The sequence below is a fragment of the Strix aluco genome, chromosome 9, assembly GCF_031877795.1.
Source record: "Strix aluco isolate bStrAlu1 chromosome 9, bStrAlu1.hap1, whole genome shotgun sequence".
Lineage (NCBI taxonomy): Eukaryota > Metazoa > Chordata > Aves > Strigiformes > Strigidae > Strix > Strix aluco.
Window position 1 is genome coordinate 7752089 of NC_133939.1, and position 26720 is coordinate 7778808.

General features: G+C 40.6%; 1 protein-coding gene across 3 annotated transcripts in view; it reads right to left on the minus strand.

Moving 5' to 3' along the window:
* LOC141927011 (glypican-5-like) overlaps positions 1 to 26720 on the minus strand; it is a 396192-nt gene that overhangs the window by 353150 nt on the left and 16322 nt on the right. For all 3 annotated transcript variants that reach the window (XR_012624270.1, XR_012624269.1, XM_074833620.1), the window contains exon 2: positions 18229 to 18390. Coding sequence is in view for 1 of the 3 variants with exons in the window: in XM_074833620.1 (XP_074689721.1) it covers positions 18229 to 18390 (162 nt within the window). In the remaining 2 variants the exon portion in view is untranslated. The remainder of the gene's footprint in view (positions 1 to 18228; positions 18391 to 26720) is intronic.

A 26720-nucleotide genomic window follows, 5' to 3' on the forward strand; every position in this document is an offset into this window, starting at 1 on the left:
GCGAATTAATACAGTTGGAGGATATAAAAATATCTTTTGGACACAAAAGTCCTTCAGCCACAGAACTTGAAGGACTCTGACCAAAAAACTGTCAATTTTCCTTCCCAACTACATTGGCAAATCTGGTGAAGCAAAGTATCTCACCTCCTCTCCTACTATTTGCAGAATTTATTCTGTGCATTTGAAGATCAAAGTATTGCTCCTCTTCCTCCAGCTTTTCCAAATTTTGCTACCAAATACAGAAGCAGTATAAGTAAGGTGGGTGTGTCTGATCACCACAGTCATTTGGAGGGGTGAAAGAGTATTGCAGCTGCCATAATTAGCATGTAAGTTATAACATTAAAATGAAATAAGAATATTTTGTTTTCAATATACATTGACTACACTGGATTTTGGTTCTTTATATATTTAGTTCCTCTGCTGGACTCAGTCTCCATATATGATAATATTAAGTCCAAATGAAAAAGAGCATGTGTCTGCCTCTCTTTGTATATGTATACATTAAAAAAAATTAAGTACTGATATCTCATATGTTGTTTTGGCACTTTCTGACTTCCTATATCCCCCAAACAGCAGCAAATGAATGATCCTTCTCATAGGAATCCATTTTTGTGAGCTGGTTGCCAGGAGGAGGTTTTTCAGTAATGATTTTGAGCTGGCTCATACCAATTGTGGTTCACTCATTTGCCACTTACCAATATATTCTGTGCCACATCCCAATAAAGTAATCTTCACTCAGGAAACAGAAGCCTCCCCTTCGTGTTGGCATTGTAATGTAGATACTTTAGTTTCATTCTATCCTTGAAGCCAGGATCCAAGCTCAATTAAATCAGTGGAAAAATTACCAGGGATTTTGACTGCTTTTGAACCAAAGCCAAGGTGAATGCTTTATTCAGTTTTGTAAAGATGATATAAATAAATTTAAACCAGAGAAGACCATTTCTCATTCCGTTGATTTTCAGGTAAAGAACAATATTCATCCTGGTAAGAGCTACTGTGCCCCGCACTGGTAGTGTATCCACCTACTAACATCTGCCATCACTATTCAGTAGCTTGCTACTCGGAGATAGAGCCTGCATGGGTGAAAACTATCATCTTAAAGGCATATAAATCCTTGAAGTAACTCCAGGATGACAATGGCATCAGTAGGAACTTCTCAAGCAAGCACTTCTGAATCATTAAAATTTATTTTAATTCCAGTGCATAGATCCCCAACAGTATTAATTACTCCAAACAGTACCGAAATATCTTACATACATGTCAACTGAGTTATTTTACGCTGCTTTCTCCTCTGATGTCTTTCTGCCTTGGGTCTGCCCCCTTCCTCCAGGAAGCATGAACAAGACTTCACAGCAATACAAAAAGCAGGATCAAATGAAGGACACGCCTGTCAGGTTGCCCAAGAAAGTGAAATAATTCTTACAGTTGACCCAACAGGAAGAATACACGTTTGAAGCCTTTGATCAGCTTTTGTACATTGGCAGAATCCAGCAACGAACCAAAGCTCTGAACTGTAACTTCTTGCAGTCAAACACCTTGGTAGTTCACACAATGATAATTTCTAGGAAGCAGAAACCAACTCTACAACAACAGTTGTCACCATTGCAGAAAGAGTAGAAACCAGATAGTGGTGGTAGAATCAGAGACATCTCTGGAGGAGTCCTAGATGCACTTTGGGGCAGGGAACACAGGTAGAGAGCACTCTATACACAAAAGTGCGCTTCAGTGATTCTGCACCCATGCTAAGTCATTGCAACGACAGCAGGGTTGAGCCAGCATTGAAAAGCATCCTGTGCATCCCCAGCACCACCTGAATCTCACACTTGAACACAATGCTTTCTTTACAGGACCAAAAAAAAACATGGGATGTTATTTCATTCTTACATATACTCTAAGTACATTGGGCCACCCACACAACAACATTATGACAGTTTAACTTAAGCCAGTTTAGGGAGTTATTTTCCAAGTTTCTGAAATTGCACTGATGCTTACTAAAGGATGTATTTTGCCTTTATTTACAAAGAATTTTTAAACGAGTAATGAATTGATCTATTCATAACTAGTCAAAAAAATCAACAGCAAAGTAGCCTGGGCTAAAACGACTCACCCTCCTGTAGGTGGTCCACTCTTTCTTTAATTTCACATTCATTTGCAAGTGCCCCTAAAACTTAACTTTTGTTGGCAATAAATTTAGGGATGTTTACATTTTCTGACCATTGTTTTACAAATGACTACAGCTGAAGGAATTAGTCTTTCTGAAGCACAAGGTTTAAAGTATTAAAAAATTAAAAACATTCCATAGATGTGGTTTTTATATTTGTACATTTACAACTACTCCCAATTTTGTGGACCTTTACTTTGTCTGCAGTGTTAGTGTTTTATACGTCATGTTTACAACAGTGTATCATCTGCTCCTTTTCCACTAAGTTTAGTGAATAAGGAAGGATGCAATGTGCTATAGGAGGTGAGAGTTCTGCTAAATCCAAACAGCCTCTTTCACCCTATGTCCCATGGAAAAAGACGCGACTCAGATTTTAAAGTTTGCAAGACTGTATTTCAGCAAGAGACCTACATCCTTCTTTGCTCTTAAAACAAAAATATCTCAAATTCAATGTTATGTGCATATATACATGACTGACTGAATCAAAATCGTACTATTCGAATGGCTTAGATCCTTCAACAGACATGGCACCATTGAAACTACTGAGAGTCCCTCCCACCCCAGCTGGACATGACACAAATATAGTTCTCTTGTTATTAGGAAATAACCTGCATTTCCTAATGGCACAAGGGTGCAATTTTCCCTCCTAAGTAACAGACATAAGATCTTAATTTGTCTTGAATCAATTGTTTAGAAGCACCTGGATCATTCCCTGTTGAGTCAGGAACAGAAGCAGCCCTGATTTGTAACATTTCATTTAGTCCATGGAGAATTTTCATTTAGTCCACAGAGGAGGGGAGAAAAGAAAAAAAAAAAAGCAAGCAGCTCTTTGCCACACACCAAAACATTTCCTTAGAGAATTCTTTATGGGTAGAAATAGAAGGAAGGTTTTCCAGAGATATCAGACTGTATTTTCTGTTATAACTTTTACACAACAACCTGGGCCAAAACTACTAAGAGAAAAAAGCAGGATATAACACATGAGGAACTGATTAAATGCATGTAGAAAGGAAGTTCTAGCTTAGGTAACTGATTTTGGTCTGCTGGTCAGCTGTATTTCTCAGAGTGCTATTTATCAACCCACAATTACTACCTATCTAGCTGTATGAAGGCTGCTTGATGGATCCAGAGTCACACAGAGCTCTGTGGCTGGGCTAGGACAAGCTAAGCCTGGTCACAGAAAGGAGGAACAAGAAGCAGTTTCTGGAGCAGCAACTCCTGTGAGAGGTGCCGGTGGGGCATGGGGCCTCAAGCATTCCAAGAATCACTGGTCACACATGGGAAAGGTAGATACTAGAGAGAAGACAAAGAGAGGCCGTCTCAGGACACCATTAAAAGGGGAAGAAACGGAGATCTAAAAGCTCCAATGTTTCTAAATGTGCACCTCTAAAATCATGATAGCAGATACTTACTATTTATTTTTGTACAAAGCTTCTATTCCTGTTCATAGCCTTCTGTTTACAGGAAATATTATGAAACCTAATAAAAGCAATAATAGAAAGGATAAAGAAATTATCATGTCTCCTACAAACACACCTCTTTTCCACTGCAATCTAAAAGAAGATAAAGGAAGCTCTCCCAAGAAACTGAGAGCACAAATCAGGAAATGTTACACAATTGCAAAATAGTCATGGCAAAAAGCAAGAAGAACTACCTGTTAAAGCTCCTCTTTCTAATAAGAATCCACTAAGATTTGCATCAGTACTTCCATTCCAAATGTAATCATATGCAGGGATCCTAATTTTAGCATGGTACATCAAAGACAAAGTCTTAATACAGGAAAAAGAACAGAGCCGATCTCTCAAACCTTTCCCATTCCGATTAAAGATTCAGAGCAGATGTAGTTATCCTCAGCAGGACAAGGCTGTTGGATCCTCTAAAATCTGACACAAACCACCCTTCAGTAGCTGTGAATATGCCTACAAGACTGAGGGAAAGATTTGGGAGGATGTGGGGAAGACATGACCCAGAAATTCTTTACTTTCAAGTCCGATTCTCACATTGTTGCTTAAGTCTGCAGATACCCCAAAGTTTTGGTGACCTCCAAGGTAACCATAAATTCATCTCGCTGAAAACGAAAAAAAAAAAAAAAAATCCCAAAGCCTCCTGGATCAGCAGTTTTTGGAAACAATGTAAAATGTGTGATGCAGCAGTGTAACGCACAGGTGACCAGAATAGTACCTCATTCAAAACTACCACTTGCCAGTATTTCAAAATAAGGCTTTGTCATCCTGGAATACAAACACACACGTAAGGAGTTAAGTGGTTTGAGTTCACACCCTGCTCTAACCAAACTGCAAGTCAGTCTTATTCAGCCAAGCTCCAATTCCCCTTAAGCCCTGCTCTCCCATGACAGAACTATACAGCTTCGTTTCAACACAACCTGGTAGAGCATTGTTAGTTACAGAAGAGGGAAAAACAAATTTTTAAAAAATCATGTGTTTACGCATGTTTTCAATGTGTCTACTGAAACACCTACGCTTGGTTCTAAGACAAACATGAAATGCTAACAAGCAGCTAACATGGCTACAGTAGCATCTCAGTCCTCCATTTAGATAGTAAATTTGACTGGAAAAGCAGGCAAAAAACCCCTCCTTTTAATAGAAATTGCACCGGTGGGATAGAGGCTATCCTACAGAAAATCAATAGCATTCAGATTCACACCAAAAGCAAGAGCTCCATGCGACGTTTGAAGAACAGTTAGAGTCAATGGGAAGCTGTGACGTAGCAGCACCAGCTAATCATTTCCCCAACAAAACGGATAGGAAGTATGCAGCAGATTATAACCACACAAATCTTTCTAATTCCTAAATCTAAAACATCTGAGTTTAGAGAAACTGTCTTAAGCTTTCTGCAAGGATGGCGATAATTACAGATCCCATACTCATTAAGTAAACCCCAACTCCCAGCAAAATAGCAAACAAAAGGCATAATCCAATAGCTACACTTCCAAAATATTTACACTCCAGCTGCATGGTGTAGAAATGCAATCCAAACAGATGTCCATGAAGGCAGCACAGGATAAGGAATCCATGCTAACTTCAAATCTGATGTACTGCACATATCACTTCACAGATATTTTTGTAGGCAGATGATGAACAGTCATTACAACTTAAGGTCAGATGGAAGAGTAAGTTTTAGTGAGAATCATGTTCACATACCATGGATTTGACCAGATATCTCTACACAGTTATAGCACAGCAGTCTGCTTTCACATTACTTTATCTCTGCAGCCTTATAAATTTCAGTCTCACCACGCTGGTGTACACAGGACTGGTCCAAGGACTGCTGCAAAGCAGCTTTGACAGCCATGCCATGGGGAGGAGGGGAGAAGGCAGAAGGAGATGGCTCAGGTGTTCTCACACACAATCATTGCGGCAAATCAGTGATCTTAAACTAGCAGTAGAGCAACCAGTAAGTACAGGGCCAACATTCAACCAGGCATTCCCTGCTCTGCACATATATTCTTCCTCCTCAGACACACTTAAGGGAAAAGCATAAAGGACAAAAGGGGAAAACTGAAGTAACAAAGAGGTGAAAATGATTGATCTATGTATTTGTCCATTCATGCCAAATGGCTGAAACATGCAAGCATACAATTACAAAACAAGCATACAAGCAGTTTTCCTTACTTCCAAAGTTTACTACAACGCTAAAGTTTTGAAAATATTTTGTTTGAAGGTAAATGTTCACATGAATAAACTCACTTAAAATCAAGTACACCTCTTCTTAAACTGAAGTATCCTCAAAGCCTACCCTCTTCAACCACAATGCACTCAACTGGTGGGCACCTTGCGAAGCCATGACATTCTACAGTAACAAAATTTTTACAAGCAAAGTTTGAACTAAGATGAAGCACAGAAACTCTGAAATCTGATCTAAAAATCCCAACATTACAAATGTGCTTGTAAACACTAAGACTGCTATCTCTTACACTGAAAAACGTTATCCTATTGCTTTTACACACCCTCCATCTGTCTATATTCCTCTGTCTCTCATGTTACAGTAACACTGTAATCTTCCTGAGACTGGCATGGTTTCTTAGGTTTTTATATACAGCACAGTGAAGTCCTAGTCCATAAATAAAATACCACACATGACAGCAACATCATTAAGTCATTTTCTGTTAATAACTGGAAGAAAAAAAATTTATACCCTCTTTTACAACTATACACACCTGACAGTTTAAATCAATAATGCATTCTGCTATACAGCATTACCAAAAAGCATACATACAAACTGCTCTAAAAGTAAAACACAAAATGTTATCTGCATAACAGAAATGGTGAATTAATTTAAAAAAAAAAAAAAAGAAGAATCATCTAAGACATTTCACAGAATCACAGAAGAATCACAGAATCATCTAGGTTGGAAGGGACCTTGAAGATCATCCAGTCCAACCATTAACCTAACACTGACAGATCCCAACTACACCAGATCCCCAAGTGCTATGTCGACCCTACTCTTAAACACCTCCAGGGATGGGGACTCCACCACCTCCCTGGGCAGCCCATTCCAACACCTAACAACCCGTTCTGTAAAGAAATGCTTCCTAATAGCCAGTATAAACCTTTCCTGGGGCAACTTGAGGCCATTCCCTCTCATCCTATCACTTATTACTTGGTTAAAGAGACTCATCCCCAGCTCTCTGCAACCTCCTTTCAGGTAGCTGTAGAGGGCGATGAGGTCTCCCCTCAGCCTCCTCTTCTCCAGACTAAACAACCCCAGTTCCCTCAGCCGCTCCCCATCAGACCTGTGCTCCAGACCCTGCACCAGCTCCGTTGCCCTTCTCTGGACACGCTCGAGTCATTCAATGTCCTTTTTGTAGTGAGGGGCCTAAAACTGAACACAGTAATCGAGGTGTGGCCTCACCAGTGCCGAGTACAGGGGTAAGATCCCTTCCCTGTCCCTGCTGGCCACACTATTGCTGACACAAGCCAGGATGCCACTGGCCTTCTCGGCCACCTGGGCACACTGCTGGCTCATGTTTAGCCGGCTGTCAATCAATTTCACATTTGTCTCCTAAAATAAGGTAAGAAAATAATGAAAGTGTATTTCCTAATTCCAGTTAACTTAAAAAAATTGATTTTATTTTCCAAGTAAAATTCTTTTCATCTATTGAGAATCTACAGCTGGCAGAAAAGAGTACACTGCAAACTGAAATGCCACACTATCATGACTGGGGCACGGAGCTGAGGTTTGAATCTATTGTTTTTTCCTGAACATACTTGCTTTGAGATATCTGCTCTCTTAACCTTGTCAGTCTCGCTCAATCATTTTCTTTTTGAAGTCTAAAAATGCAACAGTGAGAATGAAATAAGGATTTCCTGTAAATCAGTCCTTTTCCATTTAATTATCTCCAACGTTTTTTCTATTTTTATTGAATTGCCCTGCAATTTCAATGTTACAGTACATAGACTCTTGCTCAAAGAGCATCTAAAATTCTGCATCTAAAAATGGCCTAAAAGAATGCTTTTCCCGTTTTCAATCTCAAATAATAGGGCTAATAAAACAACAAAAAGAAGTTTAAAAAAATATATAATCTTTAGGAGAAAAAGATGTGTAATTAAAAGCTGAATTATCATTGAAATACACCCCTCCCCCCACTCCGTAAACTGAAGGACAGTCAATGGTCCTCTTTTTTATTCCAAAAAAGTTTTGTGTAGGAACTACCTTCACACACACTCCTATTCAAAATATTTGTCAGAACATGTTGCTCCTCAGGTCTTCACCCACATTTTTCACAAGATGTCAGACTAACTTCGGCAAGCAGGAACTTGGACTTGATCAGACTAAGAACTCAATTTCACAAGGTTTACTTAAGTACTCACACAGCCAGAACCCGAGTCACAGGGTTGAGGGACTTCATATAATTAGTGATTGAGCAGTAATGCTACCTGTATGGAAATGCCATGTCAGAACGAAAGCAAAATAGAGGAAGAAAACCACCCACCTTCTAGTCCACAGTAAGAAGGCCACTGAAATTTCACAACTCGGTTGTGAATAGTGTGTAACTCCAGGAGAAAGAGGACACTAAAGGAGATTCCAGAAACGCTGTCACAAAGATGTTGCCCTCAAAACAGCAAGTGTGTTAAAGCCTCCCCACATAGCCAAGTCCTCAGATTCACTTGCTCACTCTGCTTTTACAGGTTTTTCTTAATTTTCTTTTTTTAAGGGGTGAACACTTTCTCTCCAGCTATCTTTGTGTTTTCTTTCAATCTGGATTAATTTGTCACAGATTTATTGGGCTACACTTTCACCATGCTTTTATACTCTGGAGACAAGTACTGGAAAGAACAAAGAGGAAGAAAAAGATAATTGCGATGACAGGTGAAATATGGACACAGAGATATAAGATGACCAAACACATGATGTGTGTGTTCATTAGGTTTCTTGTTCCAGCACCAATAAGCCCTACCCACATTGCATGAACAACAGTTATAAATAGATAATGAAGTGACTTCCCTGCCCCAAATTTCTTACATTCCAGGTGTCAAATGACAGCCAAAGCCAGACAAGCTCAGGAAGCAAGTTTACATGATGATTATAAAGGCTAAATGGATATCTTGCCTAGATGATTTGCTGTTTCCTTTTAAATGTATTTAATGTATATTTCTCTCAATACTTCACATAGAATTATACCATCCTTTCAAAGCCTTGGGCCAGACAATTCTGTAAAATCTGTATTTAATCACTTTTAAAAGTAACAAAGGTATCTAAACAATATAACACTTCGGCTTAAGAGTCAAAACGCTATAATTCTAGTAACCAGTCAAACACTTTGATACACATATTATGATTACCAATATAAGCTCCTGGCAAGACTAATATTATCCAGTTATCCACAAGCCCAGTTCTGCATATTACATTTTTGAAAAACAACTGCACCCTATTTCATAAATCAAACTTGCATACAACATGCAGAAACTCTTGTAACAGTGAACTACTCACAATGCTGGTGACTCCACAGTATCACTGTTGATTGCTGATTGATATAATGTGATTTCAGTGTAATAAGACTTTATATAAGGTTCTCCTATGTTTAAGGAGAAATCCACTTCTAACAATATAGGCACTAGCATTAGTTATCCTATAAAGACTTCTGTGGACATGATCTTTGTTACTAGATATGGTTTGCAAGACAGTGATTTACATTCCATGGCTAGAATTAAGTGTTCTTCCTAGGTTTTCATTAAATTTTCCAGTTGAATTTGCTATTTTGAAAGCATACAATCATGAGAATTTTCTGACCAAAGAGTGTGATCTCCTCCATTACTCCTCCCTTTGATTTTTCCCGTGTTCTTTCAAACACTAATAATTTCTTCTTCCTAACAAGCTGCCCAAATGACAAGGTGCAGCAGGGGATACATTAATGCAATCAGAAACACACAAAAACTACCAAGGTCAACAATTATTTACATTACTATAGCAGCTGGGGATGCTATTAAAACACCAGGATCACAGGCAGTGCAGAGATCCGGGATAAAGCATGGTGCCTGTCTCAGAGCTGCCAGTAAAAGGAAAGGCCAACGACAGCCGATAGATACACACACAGGGGAGGAAAGGACAGAAAGGGGCAAGGGCATGACAAACCTGGGCAACATAATGGGCAGTGGATTCAGCATATTTGGATTGACCTTTCACAAGTATTTTGTTTATCATGAGCTTAAGGAGAGTTTTAAGAATGGCATTTAAAGGAAGACAATGAAGGCGCAGAGGATCTTCACAGCACACACTTCTCTAACATGAAAGACAGCGTAGGAAAAAACAAAACGTACCCATCTGAATTTTTATATGAAGTGAATGAAAAGGCTGTCATTACTGGCCTGTGACAGTAACTGACATTTAGAACATGAATCACAGGTGACTAGCAGCATGGGCTCCACTGGAAAGTACAAGATGAAAGGCATATTTTAGATGCAGGAGGGTAGCACTACCGAGGCAACAGAGAATGTGATCAGGAGTTTGTCCAGGAAATGACCTTTTCAGCAGGATTCAGGTAACCTTGAAAAAACAGTGAAAACAGTAAAAAGTATTGGATACTTGATTTTCATAACACATACTAAGAGAGATGAAACAGTATGGGAAAAATCAAGAGGCATGGAAAGTCTTACAGGACATGAGAGGCTGGGATGAACTTCTGCACACCCTCATTTTATGTTTAACATGCACTGCAGAAAAATTTTGAAGGTGAAGGTTTATTTTGTTTTTTCCACATTTAACCTGCATCTTGTATGTCTATAGAAATAAAGTACATTCCTTAAATTATTTATGGATAGCAGATCATCATACTGATTACAATTTCCATGAAAAATGGAATAATACAAGACACCAGGTAAGAAACACTTTCATTTTCTTGTAATCTACAGGATGAAAATGTCAATCTTAATCTAGAATCTTGACAAAAGTGTACACACATCTTCTGAAAAGGTATTATTCCAAAGGTTCACAGGTACTCTTTCAGCCAGAAAAGAATACCTCACACCATTGGAAATGTTTAGAGACTGAACACACCCAAGTTGCATGGTGAGTTCAATAACCACCATTCACATAATATTAATATTTACTTACATCACCAAGATTTTAATTTTGCACATTCAGAAGATAAAAGTTGAGAACATTAAGGAGCATCACATTGCAAACTATTATTTTTAGATCTTGCTGAGAAAAGAACAATTACAGGAAAGAATTTAACACCCCTTCCCTCACCCCACGTGCAGAAAAAGTCTTAGCAAAGCCTTGTACTCTAAAACCAGAAATGGCATATAGAAGATGAATAACTATACTGGCAATTACTATACTTTTAAACAATAAAACTTAAGAATCAAGTGACACCATGCAATTAGTAGGCAGCATGTTTAAATCAAGCAACCTGATGCATAATTAAAGTGTGGTCAGCATGTGGTCAATATTGCCAGGTTTTTTTGTGGTAGCCAGAAGATAATCTGGTGAAAGAGGAGTTAATGGACAGTGGGCCTAACAACGGAGAATTACACCAATGGATAATGGGTGCACCTGAGCTTAGACTCAGAAACCTCTTGAATTATCACTCTCCAGGGAACAGTACAGTAAAAGGGAAGGATGTTCGTATTTCTATTTCCCCATTCATTTACTGGCCACCGAACAAGACTGTGTCAGGTGGCCCTGCAGCCTCACCTGATGTGACAGTACCTGTGTGCAGCATGGGGAAATACATGGCAGTTGTTGACATTTCATCAGCTGAGATGGCATCAATGAAGAGGATAAAACCAGAATGGCAGAATCAGAAGACCATCTCCCATAAGGGCAATGCTTCACCACTACTGCACGTAAGTTTCTTGGTTACACAGATTACTGACTTCTAACAGACTCTGGCTCTCCCACTCTACAGTTCTTCATCTTTTGTTGCCTCCATCAACCATAAACTGTTGACAGTGGATTGCAAACCAGCGAAATTCCTTCCTCCAAACTGATGCACACTAAACACACTGGATTTATGAACTGTCAGGTAGTACCAAAATACAAAGGAGGAATCTTATCACCGAAGAGTTAATGCAGAATACCCCTTCCTCATACTGCACTGCTCTGAAACACTGACCTGGTCCACAGTAGGGCAAAGTAGCCCAACCATGCCAAGACCAAGGACAAAACGAGCACCTCTCACTCTTCCAGCAAACACTTCAGGAGACTACAATCAGCCAAAATTCTCTACTCCTGAAAGGTCTCTCAAAATCACAATACTTTTTTAGAGGGATCAGAAGAGGTCACAAAGATAAACTAAGCTGCATTCTTGTTTTTTCCTATGGTATGATGTGCCACTTTAGGAAAGACATTTTCCCTCTCCTGTGCCTCACTTTATCCATCTCTAGCACCAATAAACCCACACTGAAGTCCTTTCAAAAAATGCTTAAGATCTACAGACAGAAAGTACCCTATAAAGAACATTTTGTATACATTTCAGCAGAGAACAGCAGCAGCCAAAAACAAGGCTGGTTTTGTCAAATGGATGAAGACAGTCTTCTCCAACCTAGAGCCCCACACAAGACAGACAGCAGTAGTCCATGGGCATGCATTTCACACATGCGAGGCTACAGCTAAAAAGGAACATTCCAGCCTCCCTTAGGCTCCATACAAAAAACAGGCTTTCACTCCACCTAGAAAACACATTGTTGGGTGTATTGGAATAGGAATGAATAGTATACAGTGGACAGAAATACTCTAATGAAGCCTCTCTGTCCTCTCTCTCTCTGTAGGGAACCATTTTTTCATTGAGCCAAAAGCAAATTATACATTTCGGCAGCTTTCAGCTCAAAGGTCAGAAGAGTACAAAACTCTACTTAGCGGGGTTATACAAGTGCAAAGGGGTGGGTAACAATTTGTCTGAATAAAAGACCAAGTAGTATGGGATTACCAAAAAAACTATTTCAAAAACAATACTTCTGCATTTCTATAATCCAGCAGTAAATAAATGAAACCAGAGGCATTGTTGGTGATGGATGGCTTTTTTTTTTAAATAGCTCATTGATTTTGGACTGCATCCATCTCCAGCATTGTGATTACAGTTCATATAGTAATTAACTACAAACAAGAGCACACTTCTCCAGCCAAATCTTTTTTGTTTTGTAAATTTCATTGCACTTCAACACCATTAACCAGACACCCCTATTTCAAGCTAATATTCCCAAATTCAGTAAAAATAAGTATCAGCAATACTGCAACTCAGTCAAATTAAAATCATAGAATTATAGAATGGTTTGGGTTGGACAGGACCTTAAAGACCATCTAGTCCCAACCCCTGCCATGGGCAGGGACACCTTCCACTAGCCCAGGTTGCTCAAAGCCCCGTCCAACCTGGCCTTGAACACTGCCAGGGAGGGGGCAGCCACAGCTTCTCTGGGCAACCTCTGCTAGTGTCTCACCACCTTCACAGTAAATCCCTGTATCTAGTATAAATCCACCCTCTTTCAGTTTAAAACCATTATCCCTCATCCTATCTCTACACCCTCTGATAAAGAGTCCCTCCCCCCATCTTTCCTGTAGCCCCCTTTAGGTACTGGAAGGCCACCATAAGGTCTCCCCGGAGCCTTCTCTTCTCCAGGCTGAACACCCCCAACTCTCCCAGCCTGTCCTCACAGGGGAGGTGCTCCAGCCCCTGATCATCTTCATGGCCTCCTCTGGACCCGCTCAAGCAGGTCCATGTCCTTCTTATGCTGGTGCCCCCAGAGCTGGACACAGCACTGCAGGGGGTGTCTCACGAGAGCAGAGTAGAGGGGGAGAATCCCCTCCCTCAACCTGCTGGCCACACTGCTCTTGACTCAGCCAGGATACGGTTAGCTTTCCTACTGTAAAAAAATGGAGAATGTTTTTGACTCCACATAGCTCTGAGTGCCAGCGTACTGTATTACTTGTTTCTGGGAATGATCAGGTCAGTTGATTACTTGGACCCAGTAATGGTATCCATCCCAAGACCCACAGAAACCAGCCAACCCTTCCCATTCACCAGGGAGGATGCCAGATGAAAAACTTTGTGCTTAAAGACCTTTTGGATCAACTAAGCATTATCTTTCAGGCATTTTACTGACAACCAGGAGTGTCGGGCTCCATCCCTGCTACAACTAGGTTTCCCCCTCTGCCTCATACCATTAATGTTCTTTACAGTTGCCTGCTTGGAACAGATAACAGGGCAAAACAATGTGTGTGCACAGCAATGTCACTGCAACTCCTGCTATTAGAAGTAACAACGAGCTTTCCCAACTAGAATCTCCTCATTCCTTATAAAGCAAAACATAAGCAAAACTTTGCCAAACCCCTTGAGTTGGGAGTGAGAGGCACAGAGTGCTACAAAGCTAATCTACCCTCCTATAGCTGGGAGAATGTGGCAACACCTGGCTCCATCATTTGACCTTCCACCAAGGTCAAATGAATGCTATTTCATAAAAACAACACAAAATTATTGCTTTATGACCAACACACTTCCCTTCATGAAAGAGCTTTCTCTTCAAAGGCTGAGAGTGAACAATTTCTAATGCCTGTAAAAATGGAAGGTGCAGCAAATAATAGTTTGGGATTTTTTTAAACTGCAGAGCTCAAAGCTTTTCACTGTATCTCTGATACCTGCTAATTTGGTGACTGAAATGTGATGTAGGTTTCAAAGTATCTTGTTCTGCCTCTCTGCAGAGACCATCAGCAGAACAAATAAATTATCAGTGTGTGCATACTCATTTCCTCAAATTAGCCTCAACATAAGATGACAGGAGCAGAGCCAAGCTTTCTGTGGGCCCTTACATGGCACCTCTTAGCACTCCATAAAGGACACAGAAAACGGAGGCCAGGTTTCTCTCTGCTGTCTGCCCACCACAAAGCTTTCCTGTCAGACTATTGATACCTCTTCTGACAGCAACTCTCAGCCTGCACACCCATGCCACTATTAATTCACTAACAATGAATTGGTTGCCTTGCTTGGAAGTGTCCCTGAGGAGAGCAGGGACTGCATGAGGGAATTTGGGGAGTAACAGAAGGATGGCTGTGCCAAATAACATGTAGTATCACCACAAAGACATCAATCTAAGCTAAAACAATACATCTGTTTACATGCAAGCCTAAAAAAGGTTGCAACAAAGAAAAATAAGTTCAACGGAGAATCTTCTGGTTATTAAAGACAGAAGTGAGTTACAAAATGAAAGCATCCTGTTTGATCATTCATTTAAATAGTTCTGCTGGGCATTTCAGGCTGGAGCAAAGACAGAAAGATAGGCACTTCTTTGGATGGGATGAACTGACCTGCACCAAAAAGCACCCAAAACAAAGCCACCTGCGAAGAGCCAGAGGGTGACATACTAGGATCACTACAACAGGCATGTTCCCCTCTGTTATGCTGCTCCTATTACAGTTTGGCACGCTTACACATCTCATGCACTTACTCCACCTTGCCTTGGACTCCATTGGGAGCAGGGAGTCATTAATAACAGATCTGTAGAGTGACTAATACCATGGTTATGACTTTTAGGCTACACCATGGACCAAAACATTAAGAGAAAGTGAATCCAGCAGCTTTCCTTGAAACCCTGCCCTGGGGGCCTGGTTACATTCAGCATCCAAACACCCAAAAGATTTTGTGACAATGTATGATTTTGCAGGAGCTGATTCTGATGACATGCTTCCCAAGCAGGCAGCTGGCCCTTTCATTCCTGCCTCTCTCCTTTCCTCCTGTCCTGGTACTCACAGGGAGGACATTTTACAGCCTGCAGCTGATGCCAATGTGCCTCTTCCTATTCAAATCAGGTGTAACAGCAACAGCATTAGCAACAGGAGTTCAAGTTAAAGCACATCCATGCAGAAGCTTGATTTATTAAGTGTTTGAGCAAGGACTGGGTTGCTAATATTAAAAGCTTTAAAAGGGGAAAAATAGCAGGATTGAACCATAGTGCTAAGGCTGTCCATATGTATGGATTGGGCATTAGCCCAAATATAACAAGCCTGCCCACAGCTGTGGTATATTTAATCAAGACTTACAGACTAATTATTTTGCACCACTAAATCCAGCACCTGTGAAAATTGTCTTATTTCAGCTGTCGACAAAGCTACTTAAATAACATTTTCAATTTCAAGAAGAAAAACCAAAACAAAATCTCTTCAAGTTCAAAATGTCCACAGGCAACTGCAGTACCCAGGCAGTAAAGGGAATATTTAACTGAACTCATATCAAAATTTCTACTCACATGAAAAAGCTTTCCTATTAATATTTGTGGTATCTAATTTCAAGTCCTCAGAACTAAGTGTCTTTTGAATTTCATGAAAGAAATAAGGAGATAAAAACTTTAAAAAGTTATCTCTGTGCCCCCACCCCCTTCCAAAAAAGTTGCTCTTCCCACTGAAATTTAATTCTCACCGCTATGTTCTCAAAGCAGGACTCCTGAAAATCCATTTCTTACACTGTACTAGTCTTGAAAATTATTTCATCAGTATGGGTATAATATTAATGGTATTGTCTGCTAGAACTGCATAAAAAGCAGTTAGGATTTCTTTTCCTCGCAGTAGGCAGCAAGACTAACTACTGCTTTGCTTTGACTACACTAACAGTACTAAAAATGTGTATATATAAAAGAAAGTAAATTGTGCATGAAAATTGTACAAGTAAACACCACCACATACAAATGAATAAATCACTATTATTTTAGCAAGTCTGAGCCAGTTCTCACTGCTGCAAGAAACATGAAATCTGAGCGGCACCTGAAAGCTTTTAAAATAAGGATGTTTCTTTTCTCAGACTTCAAATGTGCTTTTGACACACTCACAGTTTTATCATTCAAAATCACAACAAAACAAAACAGACCAAAAGGACAGAGTTAATTCAATGCAAAGATCTTCCCTCTCAGTAAATATCTCACACAGTACTACTCTTAGCAACAGAATGTTTATACAGCACAAGATAAAGAGAGGCTTTTCACTGACACCTGGGACAAAACCAATGAACAAAGGCAGCTCCCAATGCAAAAGAGAAAAGTTACATTTTTCAAGTGTTCCCACCTAATGTGGACAGAAGGCCAGTTGTACCAAGTTACAACAAACAACCTATTTACCCACTTCCAGAAAATGCTTGTAAATTTAAACTGTGTGAAATGTCTAACTGCTTCTTTCATTCCATCAAAAGGCTTCATCAGCAATGGATAATAAAGACACTGGCTTGACCTAAAGGGGCTGGTAGGTTAATCTATTCTGACCTTATCTTTATTCAATCATGATACTGAAAGATTGCTTGAATAACTTACCAGCATTTAGCAGTGCTAACAGTCACTCTTTTACTACAGTGCTCCTCCAAAGTGCCCTCCAACCAAATTTTTTAACCATGGGAGATATTAAAAATTTTCAAAAATTAATTGTAAAATAAACAAAAATGCCATTTCTCACTCCTTGGCACAGAACAGAGGAAAGAGAGGTAAACTACCAGAAGCACAAGAAAATTTTTATCTTGCCCTTCCACAACTTTCAGGCTTCCACCATCACTTACTGTCAATTTTAGATAATATGCTATCTCTTATTTGACTGTCAATCTCATCTTTTATTTAAAGTATTTTCACTCAAATGGAAGAAACTAGACAGAAAAAAGCTACTATTCGATAAAAACTGCTTTGTAACAATAGGCTTAATCATACAGAACTCAACAGTTTATATTTTAATAACTACTGGCTTGTTTTCAAAACCCACTCCATGAGGGTGCTCAGCACTAAACATAGAAAAGCAGTGAGTTAAAATTAAGCACATAATTAGGCCCACAGAAGTCAGTAAGTTGGATTCATCACTCAATGACTGATTGAATCACTCAACTCTTATACAGTTAAAGTTCACAGCCTGTGCTTAAATGCCCTTCTGGAGAAGTCTCCAGTGTTCAACACTGTATAGCACACAATCCTACACAAGCATCTTCCTCCTTTAATACTACAATAGCCATCTGTTTGAAGAAACTACATAGATTCACATCAACCTGTTAGAGCAAGGTAGCTTTGAGAACAGCAAGAGTTACAAGAACAGACTTTCAGTGCAGGTTCCTTCATGCATTCACATTTAACTGGCTGGCCATAATTCTTGAGAACAGATCACTTTTTATGTGACCTGCCAGGTAGTTAAACGTTTTGACATGAAGAGAGCACTGTTCTCATTTCACATATTAATTAGACTACTTACTCTTCAGCATCAACAAATGCATTTCCATTTAACTTTCTACACCTGTAAATGGTTTGGCAATACAAGAGAGTATCAAAAAGCACAGATCACCATCAGGCACCTAAATGACATTTGAAAATGTCTTGAAAAAATCCATACCAATCTTTTTTAAAATTATGCCAGAAACAAGGCCTAAACTTAAATCGACTCCTAACTAGAGTTTGGCAGATGCTTAAAATACCAGTCAAGATTAAGTGCCATCACCTTTTTCCAAAAGCAGGATCATCAAACAACAGGGAAGTAAACCATAAGCCAGTGACTACAGCATGTGATGCAAGAGAAATGAAGAATAAAGAGCTTTTCATTTTGATTGCAGATGATACTTTTATCAGCTACTCAGAGGACTGCAGTACCTCAAAAGTTCCTACCTTGAAAAGCTGTGATATGACCAACAATCATGTACTTCAGTTCAAAGTTCAGTGCCTGGATACTTTGAGTCCTCTCCCTTCGGACAGCTGCCTGGTAGCTCTCTTCCATTTTTTTGGTGCAACACGTTGGTGCTCTATGTTGACAGACCTGTAAATCTGACTCTTAAAGCAAACAAGAAAAAACATTAATTAGAAAACCTTCCAATTTACACAATAAAATTAAATAATGCTTCTTAATGTCAAAACATCTACCATGTTTAAAATTTTGAAACAAAACACAACCCACAAGGAATGACACTGTGAAACCCAGTTATTGTCTCAAGAACACTAATTTATGACTGTTTCGCCTAACTCTGGATAACATCACATTATCAGCTGCTATCTTACTTTACACCGTTAAGAGCACTGGGCACAAAACCATCTAAACACAGTCAAGGGCACTGCAGAATCACTGAAGATGCGCAAAGGGGCAATATTTCCACTGTACACCTTGTGCTAAGGGCATCATAACTTGAACATCTGAGTGAAAACCACGCCTCACATTAGGATCCAATTCACCTGTGTAGTGCCTCAAGGAGCCACCTATTCACCTCTTACACTAGGTGAAGCCTCTCAAAAAAATCTTTGACCTCCTAAGCAGCTCACCCAAAAAGAAAAAAAGGCATTTGAGTTTTCTAAAAGCTATGGTAGATGGAGTAGCTTCAATTCCTCCCCCCCCCCCCTTAATCTCCAGTTTTAACATGTTTTGTTCCTTTCTGAAGTAGATACCAAAACAAAACAAGCAGCAATAGTTGTCACAAAAATAGACTTGATTTCTGCAACAGACTGAGTTTAGCTGTCTAGGGCCAGAGGTAAAAAAATGGCTCCATATCAAGAGAGACTCAGAGCTACCTACAATCACTGGGAAGACAGAGACTGCTATTTCAATTTCTAGGCTTAACTGGTAGTGAAAGTCAACAAGTATTCACCTGAACCTGAAAGAACTGGCTTTCAATGTAGTAGATCTCCATCTACTTAACATTAACCTTGAATTTTTTGAAGCCAAGTTCTAGCCTGCCTATATGTAATGTAAAGGCACTGAAATCACTCCCACCTCACAACTACAGGGAAAGTTGGAAGTCAATTAGTAACTTAATTTTTGTGGAATATTTTTTGGTTGTTTTTTTATGATTCCATCTTTGTATATGTTTAAGTAAGTTTAAGAAACCTACACGGCAGAGTTGTGATGGACACTCAGGGTCTATTTGCTCTATACCATGGGATTTGCAGGTGCCAGAAAGTTCCAGAAAGGAGCTGTTACAGGCTACAGATGAATATATTCTGGTTCTTCACAAATATATGTTTTAAGAAGGAGAGAAAAAAAAGCAAGGGACTATCAAGTAGAGCAAATCCAAAACCAGAGGCATGCATAAAAATATACCACAGCCAAAACAGTCACATAATACTAAAAAGCAGGTATTTTGGATGCAATTTCTCAGTAAAACACGTAAGTAAGAATACCCAGCAGGAAGTCTAGCGCCAGCATGTTTCAGGCATTTCCTTCCCTCCACCTCAAGGTGGCAATGGGCTGGTAGGTACCCACCTCCATCCCCATCACTCAGGCTGTAGGGAAGGAGACACCCTTTCCCGGGAAGGCCTGTGCCATGCTGGGGCCAAGCTCCTCACTCCCGCCCTGATAATGGTTTTAACAGCCGTTTCAACACCTTACAGGACATGGTGGCAGTCCAGCAGGAGGCTGGGCCCAAAGCAGCAGCGAGGCATTGGCACCCTTCGTGCTGCCAGGTCTGGAGTTGGCCTGTCCCCACAACTACTGCCCCAGGGCAGCCCACCACCTTCTGGGCCCAAGGGGACCTCTGGTTTTAAATCGCCATAAACACTGATGGCAATCCCTCCCCACACAGCAATGATGGGACCAGAGGGCACAAATGGATGGAAACAGTCCCAATGCACCAAAAGGCCATATGCCTCCAAAAGGATTTCACCCAGGCCACCGCAGAATGCCCAGACCAGTCCTTGAGACAGAAATATCAACGAGCAATTACACTGCATTAATCCTCATCATCTGGCCGTGCAGATTAACACATAGCAAGACTCTGCATACAGTTGACAATGATGAAAAACAGGAGAGTACAAGGATGCACACTGAAAAATCAGTAGAGAAACATCCCAACAACCAGGCTCTCCTCCGGGCCAGCTCCAGGTCAACAGCTCATTGAGACCAAAACTGCAGGGAGGAGCTTCAATAAATCTCCCTTGACAGGAAAAAAATAAAACCACCAAGAGTCAAAACATCTCATTTGACTTGAAAATGATGCTTCCTATTTACAACAACTCTCATTTGAAAGTGCAGATAATTACAATCTACCTACGTTTTTATATCAGTTCACAAACAAACATCAAAGTTGACCCAGACTGGGCTGACTCAGGATATAATTTTGGAGGTGGATTTGTTTCACACTTCAATATAAATCTCAAAAATAGGATAAAACAACAATACCCACTCAAATCTGAGGTCCTAAACCCTGCTGAACGCCCTTAAGACGAGACCCCCGCACACTGGCATAAGCCAGCAGGCTGCTAAAAGCAGCAGCAGGAGGGCTGAGTACTCGTCACTGGCTGGGCACGCTTGCCTGCTCTTGTCTGCCAGAGAAGCTGTCCCAGGTTGAAATTAGCTTCTTGGCCAGGCTAATTTTAACTTGGATTGGTTCCCTGATCCAGTTCACCCCGTGAACATATGTTTGTTCTGTCATGAGGAACTGGAGGTCGGGGAAGGACCACTTCTCTGAGCTGGCACCACAAAGAGTATGTGAAATTATAGTACAGACTGCTGAGCAACTAAGTCAGTTTGCAAATAGGCGTCTGAGCAGAGGTGTTGTAAAATGTTGCCCAGCATCTGCAGTGCGGGGCTGCTGTTACTCAGAGCATTTCTCCTTGCAGCAGTCCTCTGAATTTTTGTTTGAAAGACTTTTGCAAAGCTCAGACCTGTATCAAAAGGGTGTGAAATACGAAGTGCTCCGTGGTGACTACACGCCAGTCCTGGCGAGGAAGCTACGCACTGTTATCAGAGCTGCGCCTAGAGTTCCCCTTTGAACTGAGGCACCACAGGAACCTGCATCTCCTCCAAAAAGCTTTACGAATATGGATATCTCAGCTGGAACTGCACTCCTGGGATTCCCCACCCAGCTATCTCCTTCAATGAATACTGCAGGAGCCTGAAGATTAGTTTTTGTTGGGCCGGAGCCAAAATGATGCAGAAGGCACTCTTAAATAGAAACAGCACTAAGCTCATGACAGTTAAGAAGCCTGATGTAAAACACAGAGCATTAAAAGACCAGCAAAGAGCAAACCCCCACTCCCCTAGCAGTACTGTCAGGTCAGTACTGTCATGCACAGAGCTTGGCAATTCCACTAGCCTGGGGGTATCACTTTTAACACATTTATAGAAGCCTAATAAAAGTTTTCAGTACTATACATGCCTCGGTGCTGAGATTAAATTAGAACTGATTAGTAATATCTTGAAGTCTTTAAAATCTCTGATACTAATTTTAGTTTCTCTCATCTCTTTCATCTTAATGCAAAATACCCTCTCCAGCAGAAAAGGATGAGGGGAGGAACACAGTGGCGACTGAGCAGCACCATGCATGAACACTGCTGAGATGCAGGCTAAGCACCACAGCTCTCACCCCAGAGACAGCCAGCACCCCACAGTGCTGCAGCAATCACCTCTGCTTCATATGTGCACTGCCCATCAGCAACAGGGACACAACCTGAAGGGCAAATTCCTCCTTGAAGTTTAGGAACAAAGCTGTTCTACCACCAGAGAAAAAGCATCATTTGTGTATGAGGGAAGAAAACTTGCCAACAGCATTATTTCAGCAATTGATCCTGCTAATTTCTCTCTAGAACTTCCTTACCTGCTTTCCCCAAGCTACCTCTTATTTCCTCACTAATAATTTAGTTCGGAAGGAACTTCTAGTTCAATCTTCCCCTTAAAGCAGGTCAAACTACGTACAGGCTTCATCCCAGCCAAATTTCAAGCATCTCCAACAATGGATGATCCCACAACTTCTCAGGGCTCCTCTTTCAGTATTTGACCACCCTTGTGGTAAAAAAATAATTAAAAAATTATATCTAATGAGAATTTTCCATGTTCCAACTTGAGTCCATTGCTTCTCAGCTTATTACCATGTGCCAGCAGGCCTCTGGCTCCACTTCATTTTGTCCCAATAGATAGTTGAAGACAGCAGTATCATCTCCCTTAAATCTTCTTTTCCTACAACTGAACAGCTCTCTATTGTCATGTGAGTTCCAGCCCCCAACCATGATGGAAGCCCTCTGTTAGACTCTAACTTTATGCCATAGATGTGAAGCACCTGCATCCCAAGACACCCCTCTCTCATTTTCTTGTGCATGAACCTACTGACAGAGCAATACCCTCCACTGTACATGCCTGGGCTTCAATTCTAAAAAGTTTATAGCGTTCCTAAAATAAATCAATTTTCTGCTTCAGATCAGATGGAAGGATTACTTTGATGATTATGCGACATTACTTTTCCATTCAAGTCTTTTTCTCTTGAGTACTGGTTTAAAAAGTAAAAAGCTTAGCCACAGTTTTAAGTGGGAAAACTATAGACTTTACAACCTTACTGCTATTGGAAAAAAACAGGATGAAGTATCTTGCTCCACTTTGAAAAACAAAGTCACATTCAGAAAAGCAAGAAAAATTACACTACACTAGAGTCTAAATCATGAGTATTTTGAAAAATGACAATGATCCCTACTCAAAACTCCTCTGAAGCCTAAAACACTTAATACATGCCACAGGCATCACCTTCAAACACCTCCCTGTCACCACTATAAACTACTTAAGGTGCCAAATGCACAGAAAACCACACATCTTTACATGTCCATCTGGCCAGCTCTACTGAAATCTGCTGTGGAGTATTTTGGTGTTACTTGGGGATTTTTTTGTTTTAAAATCAGCAAAGCTTTTGGGCTCCATTCTGAACTTTGGTACAAAGAAAGTCAAAGAGACTTTGGCCATTAAAGCTAGCTGAGTAAGTATAAATCCCTAAAAGCAAAGAGAGGCCTGTTTAGTAAATAAAATTTAACTTCTTCCCAAAGCTAAATATATATTCATTTTGTTAGCTAACGATGTAACTTAACAGTTCTTCTAACACACAGTGGAGATGTCAACTTCTCTGCACTGTCTTTAAAATGCTGTACACACTGTAAAAGCTATACTCTGAAAACAGAAAGCCAGACTTAACACATGCTAATCGATCTACCTTCACCACTTTTTCAAAGACAGGCTGATTTATATTTTTTTTAAAACAAGCTGAGCCTGTAGCTTCCACTGCACAGAATACTCCTAAGCTATCATGATCAGAGGGCAAGCTCAGTGCAATCTGTCTTCTGACAGTTTTTATTCCTTTGTATTTTGACAAACTTTTCAACTATTTCCAAACAAAGCTTTAGTCCAAAGCCCAATATTTTAATGTTGTACAAATGTCTTCAAAGACTCCCAAGACTGATTATGCCTTAGTAACAGAGAGGAAGGTGCCAAAAGTACCTTGCATTGTGTCTGGCCTAGCTGAACAGGAGCCAACACTTTGTCCTTCTCAACTCATCTGTCTGGTGCAGCTGCTGCCTCAGCTAGAGGAAAATTCAGCAATTAAAACCCAACTAATTTAGGGGAGGAGGCCAAGTCAAATGAAAAAGGAAGCAATTTCCAACCAGGGCTCCCCCTGCAACTACCTGATGCATGAGAAAAGCCCACACTAGCACAGGCACACCAGGGAAAGGGCATCCAGCCATTGTAGGCTGCCAGAAGTTTGTGAGGTCCTTGCTTTATGTAGCTCTTGTGCCCCAGTGGTGCTAAAGCCATCATTACCTTCAAGCTGCAAGGCTGCTGTCGAGAAACACTCATCCAGAGAAACACAAACCATCCTCATCTAGCAGGGAGCACAGTGCACAACTTCACACCACAGCTCAGTCCCACTGCAACTAATAAAATTTGTTCAAACAGAAAGACATACAAAGTGTATTAAACTCATAAAGCACAATGTCTGCATAGTCAAACAGCTACTATTTGTTTTGCCAATGTTTAAAATATGGTAGTCACTACACTCGAAGTAGTGCATGCCAGGAATTACCAGAAAAATCAACAAGCAAGTGCAACAGACTGATTGGTGTACAGCTTTAGGCACTGGTGCAAATGACTGTGGTACATTAAACAGCAATTAACCCTGTAAACCTTCTGCTCCTGTAAGCAAGGGGTAACATCCAGGTAGGCTCCAGGGAGCAGAGACTCTTTCTCCAAGTCAAAGGGAGATGTCTGTTCCTCCTGCCTCAGGTAAACTGTGGCCAGACCCTCCCGCATGCATTTTCTGACTAAAAAGAACTTTACAATCTGTTTCTAACTCTTCTTTCTGGCCTCAGGTGAACTGTGGCCAGACCCTCCTGCAAGCACTTTTTGACTAAAAAGAACTTTCCAATCTGTTTGTAACTCTTCTTTGTATTTTGTTAAAATAATCCCACTATCATCTTTAATATAAAGATTACATAGACAAAAAATATATTAAAGGTTTCTTTAAGACCAAAAAGCTGAAGAAATACTAACACAGAGCCTGAATTTGTCCCTTCTGTCTATACACAGCTGGGCAACATGCATATATCCAGCATGACAACTTAAAGTACAGTTTGGAAAATACAAACCATGAAAATTTCCTTTTCCCCGGTCCCTTGTTTCATATTGTACATTAACAGAGATAGTGTTTAACTTGATCAGTTGAATTTACATTCTCACTGTTATTCTAAAATACACTGAAGCATCACTGAGGCCATGACCAGATGTGTTATTCTAGTTGAAATAATCAAGGCTAAAAGATAAACACCTCCAGTTTTATCAAGCACCACTTAAATGACAACTAGCATGTGTAGCTACTTCCAACTCTAGTCAAGTCAAATAGCTTGCATTAGCTCCAGAGTTCTCGAGTAGACCTAACAAAAAATGATGAAAACCCCACAAAATGGGAGGACCATTTTGATTGCACTGGAGTTATGCCAGCAAATTCAAGGGGGATGAAACCTTGAATGGGAAAGGAAGAACAGCAAGAAGCACTAGATGTCATGGCTCCAGAGAGTTGGCAGCATCAGCAAGCACCACAGCTTGCAGGACAGCTGGAGACCATCAGGCACTGGCCCTGATCAGCTTCCAGAGCAAGACCTGTCCAAAATATACAGGTCTTAAGGGCAGCATCTGCACAATGCAGTGTTGTTAGGCCTGTTGCTAAGTACTTTTTGTGCAAGTTTTTCCCTCTTCCCTCTGTTGCTTGCCTAGTTCTCACTGATCTTGTATTCTGATTTTTGGCCTAGTTTCCAAACCACCTTCTGCCCTACACCATAGGTTACTGCATGCCTATAGTCATTAGGTTTTTCACCTCAGCTTGTACCCCATAGAACTTCCTTCATGCTTGGACTTGAAGAACAGAATGCATCTGACTGTGGCTAAAATGAATGTCCTTCCACTTACTAAAACTCACACAACCATTAACTAGTCACTTCCTCCCTTTACTCCCCTGACTCCCTCTTCTGACCACTTCTCACCTTTCTCCTCTTCTACTGTTCTTCCTCACAGGCACTCAGCTACCCTTCTGCCTTCCTTCCTCCAACTGCTTGCATGCCTGTGGGATGTCCTGGAGAAGCAGAGCAGTTGGAGACATTTCCAGCTCACGGGCCACAGCTTGCCTGCAAGGAGGAGCAGCTGTTGCAGGGAGAGACCTACTTGTGCCACTCATGACCAATTTTCTTGGTTGTTCCTTAGAAATTCTGGCTGTACCTAGGAAGCTGAAGGCAAACAGCTAAAGCAGCAGTTTCAACCACTATTGCTTGCCTCATGCCTCTTACCAGACCTCTGACATAGTTCCCATGAGCACTCCCTAATTTGCCCCAGGCACCTTCAACCAGGTTGTTTTCAACAAATTGGTCTAACTATGTGTGGAGGGAGCAAGGCAGAGAGTTCCCACAATGTACTGTCACAGCAGCGGGTGATGCTGAGCAGCTGGAGCCATAAAATCCTTCCTCACTGATGCAGTTGGCTTACAGGGGAGGACCTGGTCTTCAGTTTGGTACAATGGAGTAATAAGAAGGGATGGAACATGTACACAGGAATGAAAATTCCTGTGACATGTCTACAAAGTATCTACAACTAGAGACTTTTCAGTGGTTCCCAAAACAGCCTGATTTTCAGTAGGACATCGGAAGATGCATCTTTGGTGTCAATGCCAAATGGCCATAGTACCACTGCTCCTAAATACTCTCCTTAACAAAGAAAGGGTGATTAACCTCCCAGAATTCACTACTCCATTCTCCAGTCTTTCCCCTGCCAGCCCTGATCTCAGAAACAGCAAAATTTCAGTAGCAGAAGGCATGAAAACCACCTTACAGAATCTCAGAACAAATTGTAAATGTTTAAAACTGAGCAGCTGAGA